Below are 19,572 nucleotides of genomic sequence, written 5' to 3'. Positions count from 1 at the left end.
AATCTGAGACAGTTTTTGAAAAAATTGTGTACCCCTATTATAATTCAACTTATTTTGTTGTATTATTTTTTCTTCATATAAAACATCCTTTTATTTTGACAAACACACAAATAAATTTATAAAAAATATTCTTGTGTACATAACAAGGATATCCATTTAGCAAATAAAACCATGTTTTTTTAAAAAATTAATGTAAAGGTTTAGTTAATTCATTGGTTTGAAAAATTTTTATCTAACTAATTATTTATTGTTTTATTTTTTTCATTGATTTCTCAAGCTACATGATTTAATCATTGTCATATTTAACAAATGATGTTTAAAAAGTATATGTGATACCAGCTAAACAAACAACGGTATTATGCATAATATATCTGCTATATTAAAAATGGTAAGCAACTGTAAGCAAATAATAAGAAGGTAAATAAGAACTTTATTGAGAATGCTTAAAATAGGGAATTAAATTTTTTTTTTTTTCAAATGAGTTTAAATAATCATAAAGATTAAATATGTAAAATATATTGTATAGCTTGAATATTATTGCTTATTATTTATTATCAATATTTTTTATTCTTATAAAAAAAATTATATATGGCACAATAGTATGCTTATTATGTGTTAATTTATTTCATTATTTGTATATGTATATTTATATATATGCATATAATATATACTGCTAGTACCTTGATATTAATAGCTATTTGCATATGCTTATTCTAGTTAACGCATTTTCCAATTTGTGTAATATTTTATTAATTTTATTTTTTTGATATTTCCATGTATATATGCATATGATGAATTATTTTATATTTTTTACTTGGCTTTACGACGCGATTATAAATTAAATTTCAAATTAAATGAAATTTATGTAATATAATAAATTATTTATAATGATTAATATTTATATATAATGTATGTATAATAATTAAATTTAGTGATTTTAATTTTCCCTTTTGTTTTCCATTTCAAAATATTACGAAAAAAGTTTAATTTGTTTACAAAATCATAATATAGTTAATCCTTATTTTACGTCTTTAAAGTTGTTTTATTATTATTATTTTTTAGTACCTTTTTTTAAATAATGGCAAATGATAGTGGGATAAGCGTTATTAGGAAATTTGTAGAATCTGAACAAAAAAATGAAGTAAGAAACAAAATTTTGAAAAACTGAATTATGTATTATTTGTGTATAATGAAAAAACGAATGAGAAAAAGGTCACGTGCGTGATGTATGAATGTTTGGTTACATGCTTGTATGAACTACATTTGTTATATAAGACCGATGGGGTACTTCATAGTGGGAAAATGCAGTTTTATTTTTCATAAAAAATAATATGGATTATTTTAATGATTGTGACGAAATAAATTGACCATTAGCTTATATGCAATGTTTATGCTTTTACTTTTTTTTCTTTTTGTAGATATTAAATGATTCGATTTTAAATACTATGCCATGTTATGACAAATACAGGGATATCAATATATTGTCCGAAGAAGAAGTTGATTTATTAAAAAAATTTCATGATATGAACAAAAAGGAAAAGTTTGATTATTTCAAGGAAAATTCTATGATTGTTACTGTATTATTTAACTGCTTAAAAACCGATTTTAATGCTCATTTAATTCAATATGTGCTAACAATTTTTTATGAAATTATAAGAAATGATGGAAGTTCTTATAGCTATATATTAAGTATATTGGATAGTAAAGAAGTATATTCTCATTTAATGAAGTTATGCACACATAACGATACTTATATAACTGATAAAAGTTCATTCTTATTGTCAGGGAGCTTTTGTTATAACAATAATTATTTCACAGATGTGGATATAAGAAATTTTATTTTAAAAATTGATTTTTTTAATGTAACTGAAGAAGGTAAATTGGATATATTCATAAACATACTAAAAATAGATGAATATAGAAAAGATATATATGAATTAGAGCAATTCATACCAATAATAAATAAAAATTTAGATATAGCCAATAATAATGCTAATAAACAATATAAATCTGTTTTTTGTGTATGGCTACTTACATTTAAAGATTTTTTTATTAAAAAATTATATAAAAATAACACTATTTCAGTTATTGTAAATTTATTTAAAAAATGTCGAGTTGAAAAAATATTAAGAGTATCCCTTAATATCATTAAAAATATAATTCATATGGATGATTGTTTTGAAATTATAGTTGATAACAATATAATACAAACACTAACTGTTTTACAATATGATAAATGGAGAGATAACGACATATATGATACCATAGTTCAGCTTTTACATAAGTTGGATCAGCGTGTTAAAAATTACAGGTAATACTAATTCATTTGTTTTATAGTTTCGAAAAAATATAACTACAGATAACGATAGTTCATATTTGCATATGTTATGATATTATCTAATTTGATTGTTTTTGAAAATTCATATTTTTTATTACTATTTTTTTTTTCTTCTTTTTTGTAGCAATTTCGAGCGATATTGTCATGAGCTCGCAAATGGAAAACTAAAATGGTCTGTTTTGCACACAGAAAAATTTTGGCTAGAAAATGTGATGCAATTTGAGAAGGATGAATTTAAATCCATACAGCAATTAGCAGATATAATAAAAAAATATGCACATAGTTTACTACAGAAACCGCAACCTAATGAAACAAAAGACGAAATCGATAATGTAACTGCCGCAGTGGCATGCTTTGATATTGGTGAATTTGCTAGATTATATCCAAATGGTAAAAAGATATGCCAAAAATTTAAAATAAAAGAAAATGTAATGCTCTTAATTGCAACAAAGGATAGAGATATTGCTAGAGAAGCGTTATTATGTGCTCAGAAAATTATGTTGAACAATTGGCAAAGTATATCAAACACAAAATAACCACTACAAGAGTGCCAAAAGGGATTAGCAATATAAATATGTAGGGATAAAATGAAAGCATCTGAAAATGATTTAAAATATGGATATATTATAAATTATTTTCATTCTCATACGGCTACATATATTTTTTTTTGAAAGTAAGCAATATAAGTGCTTATTTGAAATTCTGTAATCCCTTAAAATAACAAGTTACTATTACTTTATTAAATTGCTTTTTTATGTATTTTTCTTTATATTTAATACATTAAACCGAATTTATAAATTTTTAAGTTGTATTTAAAAATGTATAGATAGTTTTGAAGATGTGATACCAAATCAAAACATAGCGTTGTAGGTGGGCGTTTAAAAATATGCCACGGGTTAACCTCCTCTCTTCATGTATATTATTTATTCGTTTATTTTTTTATGGATTTTTTAATTTTTCATTTGATTCTTTTCCCTTTAATTTTCAATGAAATTATTATAAATAATTGAAATTAGTGTACATGCATGCGTGCCTATATATGCATACGTGTGTCTTATTTAATGGGAAAAGTTAAACAGTGAAATAATTTTTATTTATTATATTTTTTATGCTATACGTTAATGCCTAATTAAATAGTAAAACAAAGTAGTATAAGCTTACACATTATTTTTTAGTCTATGAATTAAAAAAATGACTAATATTAAACTTATTATATAGATATCAAAAAATGAAATTTCAAAAAAAATATGAAGTTCACGAGAATAATAATGATCCCGTGAAACATTTCGTTGATAGAAAAATAAAAAATTTGAAAAGTAATGAAAGGTCTTAAATGGAAAAATCGCCAAATAAATAGGCTTCTTAATAAATCAATTTTTAAAGGATTAATGATGCATTATTATTAATATCATTTCTTCAAGAAATAGTTCAAGTCAAACTTAAAAGGACGATGTAAATAATTTATAAAACTAGTAGATTGATCAAAAACATCAGACATGATACTTGATAATATATCTGTTAGTGTAACATTTATATAGGCATCATACTCATGATTTATATGCAATTTATCTGTTTTTAAAATATCAGGGTTTATTTTTTGTTTACAAAAACATTTATGATATGTATCTGTTGGTTGTTTTATTTGATCTTTTTCAAATTGATAAACTTTTAATTTATCATGTTCATTATAATATTTTCCCATAGTATGAATTTTATCTTTTTTAAAATATGATAAAATATATCTATTTTTATTTTTATTTGATTTTTTCTTTTTATAAATATATATACCGATACCGTCTTTTTTTGATTGACTAATGTCTCCTTTATAAATTCCATTTTTTAAATTACACGAGCCAAAATGAGAAATTTTATTTTTATTCCAATATCCAATATATATAGTATGATTAGAATCAAAAGGAATATTAAATGGTATATTTGTACTAATATCGATACCATCATATGCTTCCAATTTTCTTGCCAAAGTCTTAGCATCTGATAGGGTTAAATTAAACTCATGTTGATCATTAAGTTTTAATTGCTCTTCATAATATAATTTTCCAAAACCTTTTTTGAAACCTCGTTGTAGGTTACCACAATAAATGGTATTGTCTTTATGTCTTAATATATAACAAAATTTATCAATTACATCATTTTTATAATAACCATGATATAAAATTTTATTATTAGTATCAATTAGTATCCCTAATCCATTTCTTTGATATTTTTTGCAAAAATGTCCATAAAATATATATCCATTTCTAAAAAATATTTTCATTTTTTTAAACTTTTTATTTATATTTGATATTTGTATTTTTGATATTTTTTCATCTTTAACATATATATTAATGTTATCATGAATTTGATCTTTTGCGAAATTCCCTTGTATAACATATTTTTTATTCTTAATGTTTAATGTTCCAGTTCCTTCTCTATATCCATTTTTCCAAAACCCAATATATGCATTTTTATTATTATCTTTATTTTTTAATACACCATAACCATGAGGCAAAAAATTTTTTAATTCTCCTTCATAAAAAAAGTTTTCATTATTGAAAAAGCCTTTAGGGAATTTCTCGTTGGTATTTGGTTGTCCTTTATTGTTTATTGGTCCAAAATATTCACTTTTGTCTGCATATATAATTTTTGTTAATCCTATATTTTTACTTAGTATTGGATAATACAATTTTAGTTCATTTTTGTTTTTCATGCATTCAAAAAAGTCTTTTTGTAATTTCGAAGTTTCATTATTGCTACAAAAAATTTCTTCTGTCCACTTTTTCTTATTTTCATAAAATTTTGAGAAATTTTCATTCGTTAAATTTTGATTTTCGTGGGGTATATACTCATCATCACTTGATCCTTTTGTATTATCATTCTGTTCATTTTCTCGAAGGTTTTGATTTTCGAAATCGTTTTTGATTTCCATTTTCATATTTATACCACTATTAGAACGGCATGCCTCATCCATTGCTGAATCAGTTTGATATTCTTCCTCTATAGTTTCATTATAACCGCTTTTAAATTCAAAAGATGGATATCCAATTGCATTTTTAAAGTTGTGTTGGTTGGCTTCGAAAATGTCTTTTTTCTTTTTTATATTTTCTATATTACTTGAACAATAAATTGAGTAGATATCCCATTTTTTTAAATATGGGAAATAAATATCTATAATTTCTTTTGTCCAAAAATCAACATTATTAGTTGGGCTGTAGCTAGCCATAGCTGTTTTTTCTATTTGTAATAATAAATCTTTATCAAAAGCTAGTTCATCTTGGTTATACTTAGTTTTTTCATTTTGTTTATTATTTTTCTGTTCATTTTTATGTTTATTAGAAAAATTGGTTTTAATAAGTAAGGGACATAATTTATTAATCTTATTTGTTTCTATTCCTTTTACATATTCTTTATCTATTAATGATATGATACCTTTGCCGACAATTTCATCGCGATAAAATTCCCCTTCATATAAATACCAAATGTTAAAATACTTGAATAATAATTTTCCTTTTCCATTTTTTTCTGAATTTAGCCAGCCTCCATCATATATTAAACTATTGCATTTATCATATAACTTTCCTTTCCCATTATATAATTTATTTTTAATACTACCTACATATTTGCAAAATATTTCTTTATTTTTATCATAAAATATTAATTCTTTGTGTATAAGTTTCGTGGGGTCTTCACCAAATTTCCCGCTAAAAAATGTACTTGTTCTCATTCGTTCTATTGTTTTTAATATATTTGAAAATTTATATTTTCCATCATTTTGATCAACATGATTATTTTCATTAGAAATGTCTACTTCCTTTTCTTGATTATATTGTTCCACCTCGGAAGTTTTATATGTATTGTCATCATCCTTATATTCGCTTTCACTATATTCTTCAATTGTTTTATCATCAGATGATTTATATTCGTCAAGGTTATTAAATTCGTCTCGTCTATTATGCCAATCATCTGTAATAGTATTATTTTGTTCTTTTATTATATTTTCGACATTATTATAATTTTCGATAAGTTCATATACTTTTTTTTTGTAAAAATAATGGGTAAATATATTTATTTCATACCAATTGTTCGGATTAGGCTTTAGTTCCTTGTTTGGGTTAAAACTATAACTTGAATATACGATTCCATTTTGAAAAGTATGATTTGAAGGGTTAATATAAAATATAGTTTTGTTATTTTCATTTTCTAGATTTATTTCTATATGTTGACTTTTTGCATCGACGTAAAACATGTCTTCTATTATACTATCATTATATTTGTATATTTTAGATATATTTAGTGACATATCTTTTAATTTTTGTCTAATTAAAAATTTATTTGTTTCATTGAGGTTATTAAATTTGTCATAGTTAATAGATACTTCACCCCTTAGGTTAGGAATAATTGACTGTTTTATTTTTATAACTAATTGGATATTACTTACTTCATTATCACATGAAAAATCATTTTCATAAAGATATTCTCTTTGACACATATAGAAAATACATGAATTTTTTTTTAAAGAATCTTTTAAATTAAAAAAGCAATCTGAAAAAATATATAAAGTTTTTACCAATCCATTTATTTCAGAATTCATCAAAATGGGATTTGTTCGTATTTCATCATCATTAGGCTTAAGTACGTTGAAATTATGCATTTGTTCTTTATTTATGTCTTCGATTTGTTTGCTTTTTTTTTTTTTTCGTTTTTTTCTTCTTCGCATTCTTGTTTGTCCTACCCTTTCAGTAGTCATATAATCGTTATTATCAGCACTGTATCCTTTATTAAATGATGTAATAAAAGAATTGCTACTGTCATCATCATCACTACTTAAATATATGTTTTCACTAAATGAATATTTATAAAAATCGTTGTGTTTAGATCTTTGATTCGATATTATTTTGTTTTTTTCATCATCATAAACATTAGTCGTGTCTTTTATTTGGATCAAATAATATCCTTGATCGATTTTCCATGATATGCTATTATTATATTTATCAAAAAAATATATAATTAAGTCATTATTTATTATCTCTATATAGCAAGGTAATAATTTATCATCATTGCATTCCTCTTTTTCCTCATCATTTTCATTACTATATTTTTTAACAGGGCTTTGAATATTGTCCAAAATGCAAGTATGGTTATAATTGTTTATTTCTAATTCTTTTTGTTTATCTATATATAGATCCATTGGTATGTTGTTTCTTAAAATGAAGAGCCCGTAATATCCTTTCCTGCACACACAAAAAAATAATAGGAAAGGATATTAAAAATATTCGTTTCTTTCCTTAAAATTATTATATGGAATAATTGTTTATGAAAGGAGATAGGGCTGCATGGATGAGTATTATCATTTCATTGTTCCCTTAATTGGATGTCTTGATATTTTTTTTAATGCATGAACTTATTATATAAAATTATATTTTCAAATGTAGTAATTGAATAATATATTAAAATAAAATTTAATTAATTTGCATTATAATAAGACTTTTATAAAAATGGTTCAGGAATATATTTATAATATTTCAAAAAAAATAATAAGACATGCATTCTAAAGGAAAAACAAATCCCTTGTTCTCCATCTTGTGTCATTTTTATTTTTTTTTAATTTTTTCCCTCACCACTATAATTGATAATTCAATAAAAAAAATGTAGACAAATTCAGTTATTCTTCACATTATTTTTAAATGCACATATTATGAGGAGCTTATATTTTTGCATAATAAATATTTTATTTTGAACATTCATTTTATACACATTTATATATATTAATATTTATAGTATAGTTTATATTATTTATTTACAGTAGATATAATAATTACTGTTTTTGGTATTACATTTTTAAAGTGTGTTTAGAATGAGTTATAAAATCGCAAAATTTTCAACATACATTTTTAAGAATATAGTTTATTATTTCATTTGACTTTTTAAAATAATAATTTATAACTTTGATGTTATGGTAAGTTTTTCAACATTTTTATAGCTTTAAACGATTCTATGAAAGGAGACAATAAAAAATGATTATTTTTTTTTTATGTTTTCCTTTTAAGCTTATTTTTAATAAGTATAGAACAAATGCAATTCCCCACTAGCTGCTAAAATTAAGCTATTTAATAGATTTAATGTTATTTTTAATGTTAGTAATGGCATTGTAAGTGTTAAGAAGTAAGCATTTTATTTATGGCTAACCATGTAGAACCATGCCCATTGCATTTCACCACAAAATAGGATTTCACAATGCCATTCCCTATATTTATAAGCATTAAATAAAAAATAGTAGAAATGTGTGGTATTTGCCATGTTTACTATAATGAACTGATTTTAAAAAAATGAAAAATAAAAGCATTCATTTTATCGATACATATAAACTATGTTGTGTTTTAATTAAAAATGGGGAGTGGCATATAATAATTTCGCCTATTAAAAAGTATTATAAGAAATTGCTTATATGGCATACACTTCAAAATAGTAAACGCTATTTATTTATAAATAAATGGCTTTTCTACACATTCCATATGAATTCCAATTTCGAAAAAAACATATTAAAGGATGGAATAAAGACCCATATATATAAGTACACAATTTTTTGTGCGTAAAAAAGTTTAGAATAATGTGTATTTCCACATAAGAAAATGGTAGTACATGAATTAAGGATTAAATAGATTATAAATTTTTATAATTTGCTCTCAAGATGTTTTTTTATTTCTTTTGGTGTGTCTAATTTATTGTTTTTGCCTACTTTTTTAAAGTGGTTTTGGACGTTCCATAAGAATGGTGTAACTTATTTTATAAAGTATTATATATGGGAGATGGAAGAATGGTAATATCTTATGTAAATGGGAACGATAACAAAGTATGAAAATAATTTTAAGAATGTTCTATTTTTTTAATTGGTTATAATATGCTAGAATGGTTGGTAACTTGCTATTTTTCGTTTTATTTTGTCTTATGGTTATATATATATTTTGTTGGCTCCCTTTCGGATTTTTTATTGTTCTTAATTACATGTACCTATTTTTTATATAGCGAAAAAAATCCTAAATAAAATAATATGAATAGTAAACAAAATAATAGGTGTTATGTAATAAAAATAATACAAATGTAAAGTACCATTTATGAATAATTATTGATTGGCATTATATAAAAAAATCCCCGACATAATATAACTTCATATTAAACATTTTTGCAAACATAATATACACTATTTATAAAAAATATTACATAAATCAGGAATTAAAAAAAATATATATTTCGAATAAACTACATTTATAATATTGAAAATAGCGTTTTAAAATAAAAAAATGATAATTGTGTCATCCTTTTTAGCACAAAACTATAAATTATAGTTTTTTAAGCCATGTAATGTATCGTGGATACATGACACACATATAATGCGCATATATGAATCTTATGAATAATATATACATAATTGATGACGAATTTTTTTTTTCTAATTCTAGAAACTACAAGATATTGTGCTTATATTGAAAAAAAAATATATAAACATATATAACATATTTTTTATTTTATAATCTCCAAAATAAGTGATGATATGCATTACAAAAAATAAGTGACATAGTACAAAAATAAATGATTTAATTGCGAAAATAAAATAACTGCAAAATATAAATGATACAATCAAAAAATAAAAAAATATATATGACTAAAAGGAAAAGATACAATATAAGTAGAAAAAAAAACATATTGTATTTTTTTTAATGATTAAAAACCAAGGAACCGCAAAAAACAAACAAAAAAATAGTGTGGAAGGTATAATATTAAAGATTAATATATGTGTATATTTAGGAGTATGCAGTATTTTATGTTGTTAAGGAAATGAGTTTTTATATTACGCATTGTGAAAAGTGATTATTATATGTATGCGTAGCACGAATTAACAATATTTATGTAAATAGTTTATGGGTTTGCAGATATAATATATTCATTGTACTCTGTTAAGGGTAGCAATAATTAGAATTATAAACTTTTATTCTTTTTATTATTTTTTATTTATTTTTTTCATGTGTGTGCAGGATGGATAATAAAGAGAGCGTAAGATTATATGTGAAAAAGGTAATAGAACATAGAGAAATCGAAAGTAAAGTAAAAAAATTAAGGTTAGATATAAAAGAATTGAATAAAAAATATGAAAAAACAGAAGATAATTTAAAAGCCTTACAAAGTGTAGGGCAAATAATAGGACAAGTGTTAAAACAATTAGAAGATGATAAGTTTATTGTGAAAGCATCAAGTGGGCCCAGATATGTAGTAGGGTGTAAATCAAAAATAAATAAAAGTAAATTAGAAATTGGTACAAGAGTATCACTAGATATGACAACATTAACAGTAATGAAAAGATTACCTTGTGAAGTGGATCCATTAGTATTTAATATGATAAGTGATATAGATAAGAGTGAGAATAGTACAAATAAAGTAAATTATAATCAAATAGGTGGATTAAGTGAGCAAATAAGGCAAATGAGAGAGGTAGTTGAATTACCAATATTAAATCCATTTTTATTTAAAAGGGTAGGAATTAAAACTCCAAAAGGTGTTTTATTATATGGTCCACCAGGAACAGGAAAAACATTATTAGCAAGAGCTATGGCTTCTAATATTAATTGTAATTTTATGAGAATAGTTGTTTCATCTATCGTTGATAAATACATTGGTGAAAGTGCTAGAATTATTAGAGAAATGTTTACATATGCTAAAGAACACCAACCATGTATTATATTTATGGATGAAATTGATGCCATTGGTGGACGAAGATTTTCTCAAGGTACTTCTGCTGATAGAGAAATTCAAAGAACACTTATGGAATTATTAAATCATTTAGATGGTTTTGAAGAATTGGGAAATGTTAAAATTATTATGGCTACTAATAGGCCTGATGTATTAGATCCTGCTTTGGTTAGACCTGGAAGATTAGATAGAAAAATTGAAATTCCTTTACCAAATGAAACCGCAAGAATTGAAATTTTGAAAATACATGCAAATAAAATGACTAAAATGGGGGATATAGATTATGAGTCTGTTTGCCGATTATGTGATGGTTTTAATGGAGCTGATTTAAGAAATGTATGTACTGAAGCAGGAATGTTTGCTATCAGGGCTATGCGTGATTATGTTATTGAAGAAGATTTTTATAAAGCTGCTCGAAAAATTAACGAAGCTAAAAAATTAGAAGGAAAATTAGAATATGAAAAAATATAAAAGCAAAAAAAAGAGATAATCTTTTAATTGCGTAAACAAATTAATGGATAAGCTGCTTTTATTATAACAATTTTTGTAAATTTTTGAATTAACAGAGTTGTTATTTTATGAAAACAAATTAAAACAATATTTTTAAACATAATAGCAGTTGTTTCAAAGTTTTAAAGCATAAAGATTTTTAAACATTATATGCAAAAAAAATATATATACATATGTGTGGACGTATGTATGAATTTATTTAAATATATTCGAAAAGCTTTATTGTGTAGCTAGTTGCTTTCTTAACATATATCATGTGTGTGCGTTTTTTTATGTTTATTAGAAATAGAAAATATATTTATTTCATTTATCAATTAAAGCATCTTTGTTTAAATAATATTTCCATTGAAGTGCTATATGAATAAGTTTAAATATATATCTGCATATATGAGTATGTATAAATGCGCATATGTATGTATATATATTCTTAAAAGCTGAACAAAAAAATTAGCTAACTTTTTTTTTTTTAATTTCATGTAATTCAAGTTCCATTATCTTCTTTTTTTCATTGTCAACTTTCTACAAAAAATATTCAAATAAATATATAAAGATGTATACATTTGTAAATATGCACATAGTCATATATAGATCATCAATCATATTAAAAGGTTTATTCTAACCTTATTATAATCAAATTCTAATAATGCAATTAGCTCAAAGTGTTGTGTTCTTGGAAATGTATCAATAGGGATCATTTCTTTCAATATATAGCTGAAAAAAATGGATAAGTAAAATATTATTTATTGGGGGGTAATTGTGTATATAATATTCTTATTTTGGCTTTGTAACATGGCCAAAAATTGGTGTAAAATATATATGTGTGTAATCTTTTTTAGTACCCCAAACTTATTAAATGGTTAATATCCCTTAACTGGCTATTTACATTGCATGATATGTAAATAATAAATCTAGAACATATTCCTCGCAGCCATCTTCGGAATAACTAGGTTACGGATGGATAGAGAATAAAAAATACATGAATATGTATCGTTTTTCTATATAGTTTTATTTTCATGACATATCAACAGCATAATGTATTATGTATGCATAGATATATATAGCATACTCTTTTTCTTCGTATTTGGTTGCATTCTTACCTTTTCGCATCCTTTTCGAGGGGGATTAATAATAATAAGATCAGGAATTGATATAACAAAATCTGTTTTTTAGAAAAATGTTGTAAAAATATCGATAAAGGCGGAATAAGCAATATTATATGTTTTAAAATGATAAATTGATCATTATATCATTTGTATTTTATAGTTTATCTTTTTAGTTGATTACCATTTGATGAGATATCTCCATTGCTTATCTCATTTGAAGAGAATGTATCAGATTTGTGATCCTTTAAATCTTGAGAGGTCGCATTGGTCAAATTTTTGTAGAAGTTTTTATCAATATCGTTAGGGGTATTTTTGTTTAATTCTTTCGATTCCCATTCTATTAAAGTTTGATAAACAAACTTTGGTAAGCTAGTATAAGGGGAATTTGATTTCTGCAAGTGGAAAGAGGAATTATACATTATTGTATGTGAATATGCACATAAATGTATATATTAATAAATATGTGAATATTTTTATATGTTGTAAGCATATTAATCTTTGTTAAACCTGTAGATTTTCCATGAATTCATTTTCGTTATCGATAGATGCATATTGAGCATCAATTTTTGTTTTGATATTGCTATAAAGGTCGTGGTTTTTATTTTTGATGATATTAACTATATATCGTCGTATGTGCAAATTTATTTGTTTCAAATCATTAGGATTAAATAGATTAATATGAATAGGTTTTATATTTTGTATATTATTTAATTTGATATTTTCTTCTAAATTTTTAATATTCTCAATAGAATAATCGGCACTAATAACATGATTAAACATGCTTGAAAGTGGTAAGGAGTAAAAACCGATACCACAAAATAAGTCAAATACACATTGTGTCTGAGAATTTATTTTATAATTTTGAATTAATTTAAAAACAATTTGAATAATATATTCATTTAAATATTGATTTGGTTGAAAAAATGTATTAGCTCCTAATTTATATGTATAATTATTATATGTATGGTGAATATAATTTTGTCCAAATAATGTAATTTCCTTTTTTATTTGTTTTAACTTATTAGTTTCTATATTGTACAATATCCCTTTAATGGATTTGTTTTTTATAGCTAGATTATTTGCAATATTAATCATGTTTTTTTTTGCTTTATCAGTTAATGAGGATCCAATAAAATTTATTAAAATTTGATTTTCAGAATTACATACACTATATTTTATATCGACAGATTTTAAATATCCATTATTATTTATTTTGTTAACTATATATATATTATTTTTTTTAAAACTATCAATTATTTCGTTTTTAATGTCTTCATATATTTTTTGTATTTGCTTATCTTGAATATAGCATTCATTTATGTCACAAATTTCATAACTATGTCTTTTATAAAAGCCTATTGATAATTTATCAGTAACTGAAAAATGAAATGTTGATTTATTTCTGTAATGATAACAATCTGAATGTATAATGTCATATATTTTGGTATGCTCATGTCTTTTATTAATCTGGTTGTTATTATTTTCATATATATCGGAATCTCCAGTATTACTATTATAGTATATATGTGAGTCACTATAATTTTGATCTATCTGCGAGTTATTATTAAGAGAATGTTCTTCTCCTTGTTCATTGTCCAAATCGTTAGACATATACTCTTGTTTTATTTCGGAAATTGTAACAAAGTCTTCATCATTTTTTTCACCTTCTTTAACGAAGTGATGATCATCTTGCAAATAATTTTTGTTACTAATTAATATATTTATCTTATATTTTAAGCATAAACTAATTAATAAATCTTTTTTCAATTTTCTTTCAAAGTCATAATTAATGTGTTGATACATACATCCTCCACATTTAGAAAAGTGTTCACATTCAGGTATTATTTCATATTTACTTTTTTTATTTTTGCAAAGAACTTGGAATGTTATTTTTTTTTTTTTTTTATTTATATCTAATACTTTTAAATTAACCTGCTCATCAGGTATTAATAAAAAAAACTTTAGAAAAAGTAAGAAATATTGTTTAGTAACATATAGGGCTATTTCACCATATCCATGTGGGTCAAGATTATGTACCTGTAATGGTGTTGAATGGAAGTGTATAAAATGGTATGGATTATAATGAAAAATGACATACAAGGTATACATAAAAGACGGTATTTTAAAAAAGTATAGAAGCATGCTATATATACATTTTTTTTTGTATAATAACTTGTTTATTTTCTATAAAACAGTACGAACCTTTACACCTTGAATAATTTGATTTTCATATATGTCGTTATATATGTTATTTCTATATATTTTCAATTTGTCATATTCTTTACTTTTATTAATTGGTATTATTTTTGTTTCACATATATCACTGATTTGTCTTTTAATAATATTGAAATTAAGGGGATTTGATTTAAACTTATTATAAATAAAAAGTTTGTTATAACGTATGCTATACATTATGCTTCCTGTATTCGAGTAACTGTATTGCGTTTACCCATTATGGCAAAATAATAGGGTTCTAAACGATGATGTATAAGTACGGCAATGTAATTCTAGCTAAAAATATAATTTAATATATATTTTTTTCCAGGGCGTTTATAAGATTTCCATCTATTTTTATGTAATAAGTTGATAATACAACATCGTAGTATCACATATTAACCATTGGCTCCATAGCAACATTCATATTGATAAATAATCAGCTTTTTATACACATACTTTAAATTAGTGATTCACCATATTATCAAAAATTATATTCATGGAAAAAATGAAGAAAAAATAAACATATAAGATCCAAATTGAAAAATTGTTATAAAATGTTAAATAAATAGTATAAATATTTATTATTTATATTTTTAATTATTATTTTTTTATAGAAAAAAAATATCCGTTATGATGACCAAGCGAATAATTTATTGTTACGCACTGAGGGAAATTATATTGTGAAATAGTAAGTATACAACATTGCTAATTATAAGAAAAAGGAAATTATAAATAGCTGTATGAATTTTAATTGGAATAGGATAAAGTAATGTGTTTCTATTTTAATTACGATTTGTTCCTTAATTGAATACCAGAGAACCAACCTTGGAGATAAAACATTAGAGTTTCATATATTCGCATGAATTATATTTTAAACAATGCAAGCTAAAGAGCAGTTATACAATTAATTTATACAATTAATAATGTTATTTTTTCTTTTTAATTGTAGCCTTTTTAATATTAATAAAAACATATTAATTATACATTTTTCGATGGTGTGAATAAGCGAAGAGTTGCTATACTAAGATCCACTATGAAATAAATGTATTTGCATATGGGTGTGCATGGTTATAATATATAAGATACTAAATTAAATTTGGCGTGCTTTTTTTATTTACTTAAAAAATAGTATTTATATATTATTATATCTTAAGTTGTGAATAAAATATAAATTACAACTCTTGCAAAGGTGTAAAAGATATAATTTTTCATTAATATCGCGGAAGAAATTAACCTATTTTACACACATATTTACGCACTAATACGTAACAAATAAATAATAAATATAATGCATATGTCTTGTTTTTCTTTTAATTTAGTCGTTATGCAACTTTTTAACTATTGTAAATTTAGTATATATCTCTTAATTTAAGAAAATTTGAAAAAAATAGGAGAAAAAATGAAAGTATGTAATTTAAAAAATAATAAAGAAAAAACATTTAAAAAAATAGCTAGTAAATTAAAATTGTGTGTAATATATATATCTCTTTTAGTTTTCTTTTTTGGCTTATAAGTGTATATATTTCGGTTTACTTTTCCATTTATTTCCGTTTATATCGTATATTTTTGTTTATTTTTTGGTATACCTTTCTTCCTTTTGATTTTTCCATTTCTAGTAGCAATATTAATCTTACATTTTTATATATAGCAAATTAGTAATAAAATTTGCTTCTTTATTATTTTATTATTATTTTTTTTTTATACTCATCTAATATTTAAAGGGATATTATACATTTTTTTCTTTTAAGTATTATTGATGGAAATAAAATAATTTTAGCAACGCCTTATTAAAAATGTCATATACTTATAAATAATTATACATTGCATATATAATATTTTTTTCTGATTTTTTCTTTCACTTTTTTTTATAAAGTGTATTTCCATTTCCTTTTTATTTTTGATAATATAATTGAACACATGTCATATTAAAGTATTTTTCCACTAAAATTAACATGCTTATTCAGAATAAGCGCTATTGATATACCAAATTTCGTATATGCTATGCCAATTGATATATTGTATGAATTTATATCCTTATTTCATAATTTACCATATGTTTATTAATTACATATATATATAATAGTTATGTTTATATCAACACTGAGAAATTAATATTTATGTGACCTAAGCATGTAACACTATTTTGTAATTATTTTTTATTTAATTTTTATTTGCGTTTTCCTTAGTGTTTTCCATTTTTTTAAACTTTCATATTATCATTTATAATGATAATAATAAAAAATTTTATTCATTATACTTTTTGTATGTTTATTTTTTATATTAATTTGTCACAAGAAAAAACAAATACAAGATGCTTTTTGTAAAGTAAACATCCTTGGCTTTCATTTTGTTAATTTTTTTCACCCCTCTCCCCCTCCAAGAATAAAGCCGAGGATATATGATAACCTTTGCGTATTATTTTTTTTCCTAACACAGAATTTCATTTTTTTTTTATGGCTTTTATTCCATTACACTTTATTTTATAATTTTTTTGGGGTGTAAAAACATATAAATATGTATAAAAATATAAATAAATATATGTGTATATACATTTTTGTGTAAGTTTGTGTGTAGGTATTGTGACCATTTAAATTTTTATTTCAAAAAATGAAATTATTTCATATATTTTTTTTCCTAATCATATTATTTATTAAGGAAAACATAGGTGTTAAAATATATTCAAATGATTCGGTAATATTTGATATAAATAGTGTATTGAAAAGTCGACTTGCATCATTATACAGAAAAGGAAACAAGTTAAACAACTATTTTTTTTCATATATCGAGAAAAATGGAAAAAAAAACAAATGTTATAGATACATACAAGACACCTTGTATGATTCGAATACCCAAATTATGAAACAGGAAGTTTTTAAATGTTTAAATACGAGTAAGAATATATTACAGAAGACATTTCACGATGTTATTAATAAAATATTTTTGTATATAAAGAATGTATTTTTAAAAAAATATTTTATATTTTTCCTCCTCTATATAATAAATATTAATTGCGATGCATTAGTTGGCCAAATTGATGACCCATTTATATTAAATAATTATAACTTAAAGGAGAATGCTTCACCTGCTATTTATAATTTGAAATATGAGGAAATAGAAATACCAAATACTAATGGCATTAAAGGTTGGTTAATAAGATCAAATAAAAAAACAAATAAGTTATTTTTATTGTTACACGGATACAATAGTAACAGACAGGCCTGTTTATTCTTTTTAAACATATTAAAGAAATTGAATGTCCATAATGATACTAATATATTTATACCAGATATGAAAAATTTCAACGAAAGAGGAGTTGAGGATATATATAACATATTAAGGCATTTTAAAGATAACATGTCATTAAATGAAGTAAATGTATACACCCAATCATCAACAAATCTTCTTGTTCTTTTATTATCAAAACGTTATAAAAATAAAATCGTGAGTAAGTCAAAGACGAATTTAATGGGAAATATTATACCGTATAGTAACGACAAAAAAACAAATGCTAGTCAAGAAAATGCAGGAAGTAACACCGAAAACACCAATGCTAATAAAGCTAATAATAGCAATACCAAGAGCAAGGGGGATAATAAAACTCCCGCCATTAATAATGATAATGTAATTTATATAGACAAGTATATATTTGATTCGCCAATATTAAATTTACACCGAACAATTAATGTTCACTTTAAATTAAATGATATTGAAAAAAAAATAAACGCCGAAAAAGCACTGTTAAATGCTGATGGAAGTAATATGTATGATAAAAGAAATGTATTGAGCTACCTTATGTCTTTTTTCATGTGGCTATTAAATAATCAATTAAAAGGGCATTTATATGATTTCAATTTTAATAAACTATTAAATGAAAATGATATCAACCCATCGAACATATACATTTTACACTCGGTTAACGATAACATTTCTTTAGTGGATATATTATCATCTGAAGTAAAGCAAAACAGGTTAGTATCGTTAAAAAATATTTATATATTTAAAAATGGAATGCATGCAAATATACATGAAGCATCACAAGCAGAGTATAGTTTAATAATTAAAAGAATTCTAAAGGGATTTAATATTTTCGATTTCCTTCGATATATACCCTTAAAATCAAAAATGAGCTCTCTGAATTTTTGAAGGCAATATATTTTTTTATCTGTTATTTGGAAGATGTAGAAAGTGAATAATAACAAATGTTATGAATTCAATTTAATGTCAAATAAGAAAGGAATATGTAATATTTAATTGTGCAAAGAAAATATGGTATTTATCAAAAAGGGAGGAAAGTAATAACAAGAGTATGTCTAGTATTATATATGTGTAATTTGCAATATATAATATTATTTTTGTTTTATATGGAAGACTAAAAAAATATGCATTACAAGAATTGAAGTTCTAGGCAAACGCATATTGTAAATATGTATATTTCGTGGGGAGAAGATGAAATTGCAAATATATATGGCTTATCAATTTATATTTTAAAAATTAAATTTATCATTTTTCTATTTAATTACCCTCTTATTAATATATCTTACATGTATGTTCCTCACATTCATGTGGGATATGCATCACACATTTTCATGTTTCTGTTTATTAATAATATTTAATATATATATTTTTTATAAATGACTTTTTTTGCATACTTTCACCATATATAAT

At 23.3% G+C, this 19,572-nt stretch overlaps 5 protein-coding genes across 5 annotated transcripts; 3 read left to right on the top strand and 2 right to left on the bottom strand.

The window, feature by feature from the left end:
- Positions 1 to 1,078: 1,078 nt before the first annotated feature.
- On the top strand, positions 1,079 to 2,874 carry PCHAS_1407000 (V-type proton ATPase subunit H, putative; the record flags this gene model as incomplete). Its single annotated transcript, XM_016799549.1, has 3 exons — positions 1,079 to 1,141; positions 1,419 to 2,311; positions 2,463 to 2,874. 3 exons carry the CDS (start codon positions 1,079 to 1,081, stop codon positions 2,872 to 2,874), a joined length of 1,368 nt encoding a protein of 455 aa, XP_016654824.1.
- An 872-nt stretch (positions 2,875 to 3,746) lies between these two features.
- PCHAS_1406900 (MORN repeat protein, putative) lies at positions 3,747 to 7,523 on the bottom strand (the record flags this gene model as incomplete). Its single annotated transcript, XM_737058.2, has 1 exon — positions 3,747 to 7,523. The coding sequence occupies one exon, from the start codon at positions 7,521 to 7,523 to the stop codon at positions 3,747 to 3,749; it is 3,777 nt and encodes a 1,258-aa protein (XP_742151.2).
- A 2,843-nt stretch (positions 7,524 to 10,366) lies between these two features.
- On the top strand, positions 10,367 to 11,548 carry PCHAS_1406800 (26S protease regulatory subunit 10B, putative; the record flags this gene model as incomplete). The annotated part of the gene is made up of 1 exon (XM_737886.2): positions 10,367 to 11,548. The coding sequence occupies one exon, from the start codon at positions 10,367 to 10,369 to the stop codon at positions 11,546 to 11,548; it is 1,182 nt and encodes a 393-aa protein (XP_742979.2).
- Positions 11,549 to 12,034: 486 nt separating this feature from the next.
- Positions 12,035 to 15,102, bottom strand: PCHAS_1406700 (SAM dependent methyltransferase, putative; the record flags this gene model as incomplete). Its single annotated transcript, XM_016799548.1, has 7 exons — positions 12,035 to 12,106; positions 12,208 to 12,298; positions 12,427 to 12,530; positions 12,685 to 12,746; positions 12,872 to 13,082; positions 13,198 to 14,727; positions 14,893 to 15,102. 7 exons carry the CDS (start codon positions 15,100 to 15,102, stop codon positions 12,035 to 12,037), a joined length of 2,280 nt encoding a protein of 759 aa, XP_016654823.1.
- Positions 15,103 to 17,514: 2,412 nt separating this feature from the next.
- Positions 17,515 to 19,050, top strand: PCHAS_1406600 (conserved protein, unknown function; the record flags this gene model as incomplete). The annotated part of the gene is made up of 1 exon (XM_016799547.1): positions 17,515 to 19,050. One exon carries the CDS (start codon positions 17,515 to 17,517, stop codon positions 19,048 to 19,050), a length of 1,536 nt encoding a protein of 511 aa, XP_016654822.1.
- Positions 19,051 to 19,572: the final 522 nt, after the last annotated feature.

Source organism: Plasmodium chabaudi (genome assembly GCF_900002335.3).
Source record: "Plasmodium chabaudi chabaudi strain AS genome assembly, chromosome: 14".
In the NCBI taxonomy this organism is placed as follows: domain Eukaryota; phylum Apicomplexa; class Aconoidasida; order Haemosporida; family Plasmodiidae; genus Plasmodium; species Plasmodium chabaudi.
Note: the sequence above shows the minus strand (reverse complement) of the source record. Positions and strands in the feature narration are given on the sequence as shown.